The sequence below is a fragment of the Orycteropus afer genome, unplaced genomic scaffold (assembly GCF_000298275.1).
Source record: "Orycteropus afer afer isolate SDZICR_OR568_19922 unplaced genomic scaffold, OryAfe1.0 scaffold00064, whole genome shotgun sequence".
NCBI classification, from domain to species: Eukaryota; Metazoa; Chordata; class Mammalia; order Tubulidentata; family Orycteropodidae; genus Orycteropus; species Orycteropus afer.
The window spans coordinates 3,951,550-3,962,873 of NW_006921651.1; the positions used below are offsets into that span (position 1 = coordinate 3,951,550).

The 11,324-nt window shown below is 49.6% G+C and overlaps 1 protein-coding gene across 1 annotated transcript; it reads right to left on the reverse strand.

The window, feature by feature from the left end:
• Positions 1–1,522: 1,522 nt before the first annotated feature.
• On the reverse strand, positions 1,523–10,169 carry SFXN2 (sideroflexin 2). The gene is made up of 11 exons (XM_007939890.2): positions 10,006–10,169; positions 9,676–9,846; positions 8,435–8,533; positions 7,856–7,931; positions 7,298–7,383; positions 5,969–6,029; positions 5,520–5,586; positions 4,839–4,888; positions 4,431–4,480; positions 2,842–2,889; positions 1,523–1,622 (listed from the first exon to the last, which is right to left on the reverse strand). Exons 1-11 carry the CDS (start codon positions 10,164–10,166, stop codon positions 1,523–1,525), a joined length of 969 nt encoding a protein of 322 aa, XP_007938081.1. The 5' UTR covers positions 10,167–10,169.
• Positions 10,170–11,324: the final 1,155 nt, after the last annotated feature.

The following is an 11,324-nucleotide window of genomic DNA, read 5'->3' on the forward strand; positions in this document are numbered from 1 at the left end:
GCAGTATCACTACAGAAGTAGGATTGCCCAACCTTCCTTCCGAGGAGTGGCTGGTGGATTTGAACCGCCAGCCTTCTGGTTAGCAGGCAAGTGTCTTAGTCACTATGCTATCAGAGCTCCCACAAAAACAGACAGCAGGCCGGATTTAGCCCCTTGACATAGGGTTTGTTAATCCCTACTCTATGGCAACTCGACTCCCATTCTGTGAGGCCTCTGGGTTTCCAGCAAAGACAAGTGGACTTCTCTCTCTTCATTCCGGAAATGAACAATGGCCTCCAGGCATCAGATGGGGTCCCCATATAGTTGTGTACCCTCCTCAATGCCAAGGCTAAAGTTGAAGGCAGGAGCCTTTATTAACTTAGTTTGCAGACAGTTCATTGTGCTCCTTGAAGAAATTTATTCAATTCACAGTGATATTCTTTGAACAGAGTCAGCAAATTCTACCAGACAAAATTCATATACACACTGACCCCAGGGAAGCCACAACACTCCCTAGGGAGCTGGAGAAATCACCGAGGGCCAGCAAGCTGGGGAAGAGAGGTGACCGTGCTTTGCTGTGCTCTTTAAGGCTCTTTGGTCCTGGTTGATTTCCTCTTGGAGGTGTCCAACGAAAACTTCCCTTTCCTACTTAGTACACACCAGTCTTGCTTTGGTGTCTAACCCAACAGGCTGAGGAAGGGAGGCAGCCAGGAAATTATACTCATTAAAATGTAAGGTGAATGCCTACGCATATCCTGTTCATTCAGTTAGTGGATTTGTCTTTTAAAACAGAGACATGAGGCAGTGGGGGGAAGAAAACTCCCAGTTTCATAGAGAAGATCCCAAGAACTGATTCAGACATGATTTCTGGGCAAGAGAACAAAGTCATCATCAAAAGGTAAGGGCTGACGTACCATGAAACTCCACCCCCGGGCATGATGGCTGTTTTCAGTACTAATAAAACCTGGGTGCCTGAGAAACTCAAGTTTAACAGAAGCTTTTGGACCACGGGCCAATGGGAAGAAAGCGGGGAAGGATGGAGATGAGAAGTCAAGGTGACAGACCTTCTCCCCATCTCTTCCTGAGTGAGATGAGAACTGCATGCGCAGAAGGTGCCACTGCCCAGAGAAGGAAAGTAGGGCAAGGGAAAGAGAAGGGGCTTCTCTGGGTTCTAGGGGCCTTTCCTCATGCTGGCTGGGACCCAGCATCCCAAAGGCCTCCTAGTTCCCCCAGATGGTTAGCCTATCTCCCCCAGGCATCACCATCCTCTCCTCGAGAAGACCTCAGCTCCTGGCCTCCAGGGAATGGGGGCTGGAGGTAGGGAGCAGATAGAAGGCTTTGGTCTTCCCCCTCCTTGTTTATCCCCTGTTGTCTGATAAACCAGGTACCTGGGCTGGAGGCATAAGGCCACTTCCCACCCACCCCAAATCCACCCTGGCCTTCAGGCATTGCAGGCAAAGAGGAATGATGGCCCAGGTGTGCACAGCAGCTGAGGAGGAGCTGGTGAATTTGGAGGTCAACTGGTCCGTGCCAAGCAGGCTGTTTAGAGACCCTTATTGAAGTAGACATAAGGCACATTTTCTCCATACTTGGCCCTGATGGTGTCTTGGAGCTCAGGTTCCAGAAAGGAAACTGGCAATTCACTGAAAAGAAAGGAGAAGGTTATGAGTATACCACCTGGGACAAGCAGCAAATTACCTTCCAATAAAGTCCAAGGGAGCTCTGGTAGCATAGTGCCTAAGGCACTTGACTGCTAACCAGGAGGCTGGCGGTTCAAACCCACCAGCCACTCCTCGGAAGGAAGGTTGGGCAATCCTACTTCCGTAGTGATAACTGCCTCGGAAACCCAAGGAGGGGTCGCTAGGAGTCGGGGCCGACTCTATGGCAAACAACAACAACAAAGTCCAAGCCAAATGCCACCTCTAAGAAGCCCTTCCTGATTTTTCCAGCCAGAATTCACAATGGCCTCCGTGCACCACAATAGGTTGCTTTTACCTCCACTCAGGCCGACTTCCTCTTCCTGGTGCTAAAGTTCTTTGTTTACCCCATGGGCACACAGGCTCTTACAAGCAAAATGTTTGATACACAGGCAAAGCATTGATTGAACTCAGAAAGGAGCCTTGGTGGTACAGTGGTTAAATTGTTTGGCTGCCAACCAAATGGTCGGTGGTTTGAACCCACCAGCTGCTCCACGGGAGAGAGATGTGGCAGTCTGCTTCTGTTAAGATTTATAGCCTTGGAAACCCTATGTGGCAGCTCTATTCTGTCCTATAGGGTCGCTATGAGTCGGAATCAGCAGTGGGGTGGGACTGAGTTAAGAGTCCTGAGGACCGGAAGACCGACATCTCCCCTGTATACATTCAAGCTACACTTGGTCTCCTGGAGCCAGCTCCCCCCACTACAGTCTGATGCTTCTCTTATCTTCTCCATAATCCCCCTGCCCCACCCCCCATCTAGGACATTCTAGAAAAGGAGAGGTTCAAGTACCCTCCAGGATCGTAAGTCAGAGTAAGAAACTATCCCTTTTTCAGTTTTAAAGATCAGGCCCAACCAAAGGAGACCGAACCTGGTAACCCAGCTGGCAGGGAAAGTTTCTTATTTCCTCACCTGCTCTACAAGGGGCCCTTGGTCAACTGGGAGGGGCCTACCTCACCCCTCCTCCTGGCTTCTCCCACCCCCTGAAGGTCTGTTTTGGTTTGCCATGCACTCAAGGTAAAGGGGCCCAGAATTTAGGCCAATGGTACTTGTCCCTGGACAAAGGCTGCCTTTCCTGCCCTCTCATTCACTCCTTCAGGACAGCAAGCAGGTCAGGGGGGTGGCAGGGTGTCCAGCAGAACAAAGTGAGGAATGAACAGCGGATACCATATCTGTGGGAAGAGCCCACATGCCACCGGCACCATGAAGATGAGGCTGCAAGAAAGGAGAAACCAAAGCATTAGGGGTCCTCTTCCCACAGGCCTGCCCACACCCCTGCCCGGAGCTCCTGAAAATGGGGAGACGCCCATTCACTCCACCTGCCTTCTTGGCTGTCCCCACAGACCCCCTCCTTCCGACCCTTCTCCTGCTCCCTCAATGCCAGGATACTCATTTCAGCCCGGGGAGAAAAGCAGCCCCCAAAATCCAAGCAGATAAAGGGACAATGAAGTCACTGGGGATGTAAGCAGACAGGCCCTAATGTACAGGGAGGAAGTGATGGGCACAGATCCGACGGTCCTGCTCCTTTATTCATTGAACACAACCAAACCAAACTGGTTGCCATGGAGTCACATGGAGGCTGGGACAGCACAGGAAGGGACAGAGGTTCTCAGACTTCACTGAGCAGACAAGTAACTTGAGGAGCTTGTTAAAATGTGCGCTAATTCAGTAGGTCTGGAGCAGGACTGGAGAGCCTTTATTTCTAAGTCCTCAGACGATGCTGATGATGACCACATTTTGAGAAACAAGTCTGATCATCTATCAGGCCTGGCTTTGCGTCCCAGCCTTGTCACTCACGAGCTGTGTGACTCTGAGCCTGCGGAGGAAGGCAGTATGCCCACCCTGCAGGGTTACCATGAGGACTAAATGACATTACCTTATCCAGAGCACCCAGTCCAGGGTGACCACCCAATCAGCAGAAGACAGTACAGCACGATGTTAAGATTGCTAAGGATCCAATTAGCTCCAGCAAATGCCAGCTATATACATGTGGGCAAGTTTCTCTCCCATTACTTCATTATAAAAGGGGACAATAACCATTCACAGGGAGTCCCTGGGAGGTACAAACAGTTAATGCACATGGCCGCTAATCAAAAGGCTGGGGGTTCAAGTCTACCCAGAGGCATCTTGGAGAGAGACCTGGCAACCTACTTCTGAAAAAACCAGCCCTTGAAAATAAAAAGATGTGGTGAAAGCTCTCCAGATGGACCACAGCTTTCCTGAGCTTAGCCATTTTTTTTGTTTTAATTTTTATTGTGATTTGGGTGAAAATTTACAGAGCAAATTAATTTTCCATACAGCAGTTCATACACATTTTGTTTCATGACATTGACTGCCATTCACCACAATGTAACAGCTCTCTTCCTACTTCCTCCCTGTAGTTACCTCTTCCCCGTGTCCTTCCCTCCCATGCACTCCCGCCCTCTGAGCTATCTCCTTGTGCAAATACTGCCCTTCTGTTCTCCCATGATTGATGGTTCTAAGGAGTGTATCTACCTGATGTAAATGTTCACCCCATATGCCTGTCTATTGTTTGGCTGGAAGCCACAGGAATGAGTTCAGTTCTAGACTTGAAGGGTAACTAGGGGCCATAGTGTCAGGGGTCTTAGCAGGCTCTATCAGACCAGCAAACTTGGGACCTCGGCCACTTTTAAAGGCAGATAAAGGAGCACATTTCTCTAACACAAGCTCCATGAGAAAACAGATCTTGGGTCCCCAGCCAGGTTAGAACCCAAACCATCAAACAGGATACTTACAAGCACCCACACAGCATGACCTGCAATGGGGCATGCAGGACCTTGACTTTCTGCACAAAAACAAACAGAAGAGAGACCCACATGGGATGTATATACCTTAAGGTGAACCCCACATCTGCCTTTGCCACCAATCAGTAGCTGGTGAGAGAAGCCCACAGGCATAGAATGCCTCGCCCTGCAGAATGGGAGAAGAGGGGGACTCCTCCTGCTCGCCTTGCTCTCTGGAGACAAGGTCAAGAAATCCACTATGATGTCTAACACAGATGGTCACAGGGACAGCTAATGACTTGAGTGAGACGAAGGGACGGCAGCTAGAGGGCAGGACCAGTGGGTCAGAAGCCCCCATGTACAGGTGTGGTTGGAGGACAAGGGGCAGGAAAGATGATGACAAAAGAAAATGCCACTCACCTTCATGAAATGGAACTTCTCCAGTCTTTCCATGAGGACTGGCAGTAAGACTGGAAGAAACCAGGGAGAACTTGAGGGGAGGGCAGTAAGCCTTGTCCTAGAGCCCTTCTGACATCAGACCAGGGGCCAAGTGACCTCCCTCTTCCCCAGAAGTTCCAGGAATACTTTCCATGTGGGAGAATACTGTGGGGTATGGCCACCCCAACCGCTCTCTCCAAGTCCCAGCAGAACAATACAACCCAAACCTTTCAACCTACACACCTGTAATTACAGTATGACATGGACCTCTAGACCCAAAGCAACCTTCTCAAAACTCAAGAATGTTTTTGAAAGCCTTGTAAATACATTTTGTATCCTCCTCTGTAACACCCCCAGGGGAGCTCCACCAGGCAGGTAATTTCTCTCCACCCATCTCCCTAGCACCCAGCACTGTGTCCAGCACCTAGAAGGTGCTTGATGAATATGTGCTTCATGGATATGACTTTCTCCCCAAAATCTCTAATTAACTGATGTTCTGTAGCCATGGGGTGGTTCTCCTGTGGCTTTCAGCACCCAGGCAGACCAGTCTGGGAAGTATGGCTGTAGACGCTGGGACCCCACCTCCCCCCGAAAGCTAAGTATGCCCAAGGCCTCAGTCATGTTCTTCATGGCCCCCAGCACCGGAGGGGTTCCCCATCTTACTCATGCCAGGGGCTGCCATGGTGATCCGAGAAATAACCACTTGGGTGATGCCTATGGCTGCAGCTCTCTGAGGACAGAAAAGAGTAAGTAGTTAGGAATAACCTTACCCAGTGTATATGGGGCCACACAAGAGGGTTGGGTGAAGGTCATGGCTAAGTCTGAGCTGGTGAAGGGGAAGGGATGGACCTGCCAGGGAATGACTGGCCTCACTCAACCTTCTCCCAACCAGCCAGACTTATATGGCTTTAGGACCAGAAATGATGAAGAAAGGACATGGGAGGCCTGCTCTGAACAGAGAAATGTGGGGAAATCAATGGGGAATGAGGATGGAGTCAGGGAGAAAGCTCCTCCATCCTATCTGGAGACCAGGCTGGCTATGACCACAAGGTAGGGGGAAGGGTATGAGAGGGAAATCCCTCTTCCCACCCCAAAGGGAGGCCTCTGCTCACCCGGGAGTGACCAATCTCATTGTGATTCCTGTCCTTCAAGCAGATGCCCTGGATGAGTTCCCTAAACACAGACAGGAGTTGCTGGAACCCGGCCAGTTACCTGACACACCAGGAGATCAAGGCCAGGGCACCCAAGCTCTAGGAAGCCACCGCCTGCAGCCTGGTCCTTTGACCTTCCTTCCGCACTCCACTGAACGGTATCTCAGAAGTGATCAAGGGCAGTAGCCAAGAGAGCTGGTGCGGGGGTCTGGACTTCTAGGTTGGATCCTGGAACTGCAGTGTGTGACCCTAACTATCCCCGGACCTCTAGTTGATGAGTTAACTATACCCTCTAAAGTCTCAGTTTTCCTTATCTGAAAAATGGGGATCATGATGGCACCCACTTCGTAGGACTTGGTGAGGGTTTAAGATAGTACCTAAAGGTACTTAGTCTAGCATCTGACATACAATGAGTATTCCATAGACCGCAGCTATCATGGCTACTGTTCTCAAGCCAGTTCTTGACAGCACACACCCAAGACCAGGTAGGCAGATGGGACTCATTCATTTGTTGGGAAAGTGCAACTAGAGGAGGGGAAGGAGGAGAGCAGTATGTATGCATGCCGATCCTGGTGGTGCTGTTCCTCCAGGGGCAACTGGGACACACTTCTGTCTGCTAGTAGTCCCAAGAAAATAGGGCTGGCAGATGCTGCTGCTCTTGGTGGCAATAATGACACTGGTGCTAACACTTATGCAGCATGTATTGTGTTCCAGGCTTTGTTTTGAGCACTTCATGTACATATTACCTCATTAAATCCTGCTAACGGAGGAACATCTATGCTTTGTCTAATCAAGAAACAAAAATCGTAAGACACGATGACTTTCCGCTCTTACCTGCCCTGCTGAAATCTTAGGGCCAGGTCTCAAAATCACCTAGCTAATGGCACTCTGGATTCTTTCAGAACTTCTTGGTTCTGTTCTGTCTTTAGACACCCTGCTCTGTTCCATTTCAGCCTGTGAGTCATCCCCAAGGCTTTGGAAGTAGGTAACGTTCACAACTTAAACAACACAGTTGTAGGTGAAACGACTCTAGAACAAACCCCTTCAGGTATAAACTATTTTCTCCACCCAGGAAGTGAGTCCCACAGCACTCACTACAAAGACTCAACCTAAGTCACCCACCATTCCCAGGAGGGTGGGTGCAATCCCCAGGGACCCTTCAGAGGCTCAGCCCTGCAGCCTTCCCCTCAACCCATCTCAGTCCCAAGAAGCTGCCCACTGCCTTGACTCCTTGCCCTTGCCCTGGGAACCGTGTGGTTTACAGAAAGGAAGAGAGACCCCTGTACTCACTGTTGTCGCATCATTGGAATGTTGACACAGTTAGCTGCTGCCACAGCAGCAAAGGGCACCCAGCGGCCCACCAGGGGCGGAGCTCTCTGTTAGGGGAAGGGAACAATGGGAGTCGTCAGGCACACTGGAAGATGAAGGTCTATAAAATTACAGCCCTGGTGGCACAGTGGTTAAGCACTTGGTTGCTAACTGAAAGGTCAGTGGTTTGAACCCTCCAGCCCCCTGTGGGACAAAGATGTAGCTACCTGCTTTCACAAAGATTATAGTCTTAGAAACCCTATGGGGCAGTTCTACTCTTTTCTATGAGGCTGCTATGAATTGGAATTGACTTGATGGCAATGAATTTTTGGGTACTGCCACACACCAAATCAGGGAACCCCAAAGTCCGTCAAAGGCCTGAGAAGGACCAACCTAGGATAGCCCTGCTACACTTCTTACAACTTGTCTCTCAACTCTCTGGCCATAACCAATTCACCCAGCCTGCAGAAATGGCTATTTTCCCTAGGACTTTGCTGCCCCCTAGTGGCCAGTCTTGTCTACAGCCATCCCAGATCATACCTTTGTCAACATGTTCATGCCCACGGCAGTGGCCACGGCAGTGGTTGTAGCTGTAAAGTAGGAAAGAGCCATCTGCCTAGTGGAAGAGAGAGATGTTTTGACGGGGGTAGGGGAGCCCTGCTGGTTGAGGGCAAGACCACGGGCTTGAGTGACAGAGTGTGGAAATGAGGCTTCAGGCCTGTACAACTCAGTATGATCAGACCTAGCTTCATCAGAACCTTTGCACTTCATGGTCCCCTATCTGCAGAATTCTTCCCCGGGCTCTTGCATGCTGAATCCTCACCCTTCAGAACTCAACTGAAATGTTCTCTCTACCAACAGGACTTTCCTAACCAGCCTATCTACATAGACCATCCCCTGTACTGTTTTCGATCTTGTCACCCTATTTCCTTAATGGCATCAAGCACATGAGAGCACTGTGCTTGTGTTCTTGTTAGACCTTAAACTCTAAGCGAGCAGCGACCACACCTGTCTGACTCAACAATGGACCCCCAGCACCCAGAACCATACACTCAAGATATATCTGTAAAATGAATGAATGAGTGAATGAATGAATGAACACATTTGGAATGGGTATACCTGATTGACGTGGGGGAAGCCGCATTCCTGTTGGTGTAGTTGACTAAGGCATTGAAGGACTGGTTCACCCACTGCCAGAAGACCACCGCCGGCACCGTCCTACCAGTAAGGAAGGCAAGAGAGGCAGAGGGGAAGAGGATGGAAGGTTTGGTGTACGCCAGCCAAGACACGTCATCTGCAGCTCCCCAAACTGCTCCCATGCTGTTTGATGCAACTGGGCATTTACTCAGGCTGTCCGGAATACCCCCTCCCTCCTTCCACACCTGGAAAAATCCAGCCAAGAAATTACATCCTCTCTGGAACCTTCCCATCCTTCCTCTGCCCGCCCTGAGACAGGGTTAGTCTTTCCAGGCTTCCTGCTCCACCACCCTGTATCCTTCCCCCAACCTACCCCGTACCAAGCTGTATTTAAGTGTTTACTTCCTGGTCTTAGCAAAATTGCGAGCTCCTTGAGGGAAGGGATTAAGTCTATATTCCTAACAACCGCACCAGGCTGGGCTCAGTAAAGGCTGACTGAATAAAGGAGTCTGAAGGGGAGGGCAGAGGGGGATGAAAGTCAAACATCCAGCAGTTATACATCTGCAACTGCACTGAGAGAAAGGTTCTTTCCAGTGTCCTAATTTTCAAGTTGCACTCTATATTAAAAAAAAAAAAAAACCTATTAAATCCATTGTTGACTAAGTACTTTGAAAAGAAAGAATTAGGATAGCTGTTAATGGAGAGCTCTAGAGAGGACTGCTGAGGTTAATATCCAGGCACCAGTATTTCTTGGCCATGTGAACTTGGACAAGTAACTACTCTAGAACCGCAGGACATCATCTATAACCTGGGGATGATCACAGTATTTACCTGTAGGGTTGTTGACATGGTTAACTGAGTCAATGCATGCAAATAGCTTAGCGCAGTGCCCAGTATCTGCTAAGGGAGCGATACATCCAACCAGCTGCCATCAAGCCAATTCCGACTCCTGGCGACCCCATGTGTCAGAGAACCTGAGCTTCATGGGGTTTTCAGGGGCTGGTTTTTCAGAAGCAGATTATCAGCTCTTTCTTCTAAAGGCATTTCTGGGTGGACTTGAACTGCCAACCTTTCAGTCAGCAGCCAGGCGTGGTCACTGTTCGCACCACCCAGGGATTCCAAGCAATCAATAAAGACAGCTATTACTCTTCAGATCACAATACGGCTCCCTGCCTACCAGGTCCAGGCAGCTGCACCCCTCACTGCCTGGCTCCAAGTCCCACCTGTAGAACTGAAGCATGAAGCCTGTGAGGATCATGCCCCCAGGGACCTGGAAAGACATCCGCCCAATGACGTTCATCTTCTCCCCAGTGTCAGGGTGGAAGGCCGAGTCGTACAGCTTCTTGGCATATAGCAGCTGCTCCACTTGGGTGCCTGGGGGCATGGTTCCCATCCTGCCACCAAGAGCAAAGATGAGAGCCAGCCTTCAGGCAGTTTCTGCCCAGCCCTGATGCCTCCCAGTCCTCAGGCATCCTGCTTTCATTGAGCCCCCGATCCTGGGGTCTTTCCTCCCTCGGGACCCCATCAATCCAGCCCCCTCCCCATCCACTCACCTGCTCTTCTCCACCATCAGCTTGGCCCAGTCCAGCTCCCGCTCGGGCACTAGGACTGTGCGGGGGTCCGTGATATTGAAGAAGTGCTTCACCCGCCCCAGGAAAGTGCACTGGTCCCAACGGGGAGTATCAATGTTAAAGCCAGACAGGTCAGCCTGCATCCTGCTCACTCACAAAACTGTGGACTTAAGGATGGAGGAAAAATGAGGACTGTCCCCAAAGACAGAGCCCCAGAGGCCCTGAGCACCTCTCACCATCAGATACTGCCCACATTGCCTCAATGCATTTTCACAAATAACCCCAGGAGGCAGATACTTTAATTTAACTGCATTTAATTTAATGGAGGTACAGATAAGTAACTTTACCAGGTCGTATAGCATTAGCCAGTAGCAGAGACAGGATTTTAATTCAGCCTGAGTCATTTTGGCGCTCTTGCCTATAACTGGGCTCTGGAACCCATGGCAAAGTTAGGGCTTTTAAATTTTTGCCTGAAGTTTCAAGAAGCTATCAAAGGATTTTCAGAAGGGGCGTGGCAAGATCACATTTGTGCTTTAGAAGGGACACACTGGGCATGAGAACCAACAGGGTGGGGTAGGACCTCTCGGGATGCAGGGAGACCAGCTGGAAGGGAGCCCCATCACCTAGGCAAGAAGTGGGGGCTCAAATGAACGCAGATGCACCAGAACAGAGAGCAGGGGCCCAGAGTGAAAACCTTGTAAACGAGCAGAATCTTAGGATTTGCTAAATGATTGGGTGTAGAAGAAACACTGTATCAGTCAGGGACAAGCAGAGAAGCAGGGAGATATAGATATGCTGTTTTTAGGTACCATCAAGCCAATTTGGACTCATAGTGATCCCATGTGTTACAGAGTAGGCCCTCTTTTAAAGAGCTTCCATCTGATTAAGTCAGGCCCACCCAGGATAAGCTTCCTTTTGATTAACTCAAAGCCAACCAATTAGTTACATCTGCAAAATCCTTTCCCAACAACTGCTAGACTAGTGTTTGAATGAATGAATAGGTGGAGGTGTGTGTATGGTACCAACGGCTGCTCACAGCCCACTCTATCCAGAAATGAACCAGAGAGGTAAAGAGGGAATCCTGAGTTTTATTCAGCCTAGCCAAGCTGGCTAATCACGAGTATCTACAACACTACCTGGGTGTTCCAACTTTGGCAACAAAGGGCTGAGGCAGAGAACATAGGAAAATAGGTTTTAAGGGGGAAACAATGACTTTGATTTCCCACATGTTGAGTTTCAAGTGACATGGGACTTTCTTTTTAAGTTTTTTTTTTTTTTTTAGCTTTTTTTTTTATTGTGAT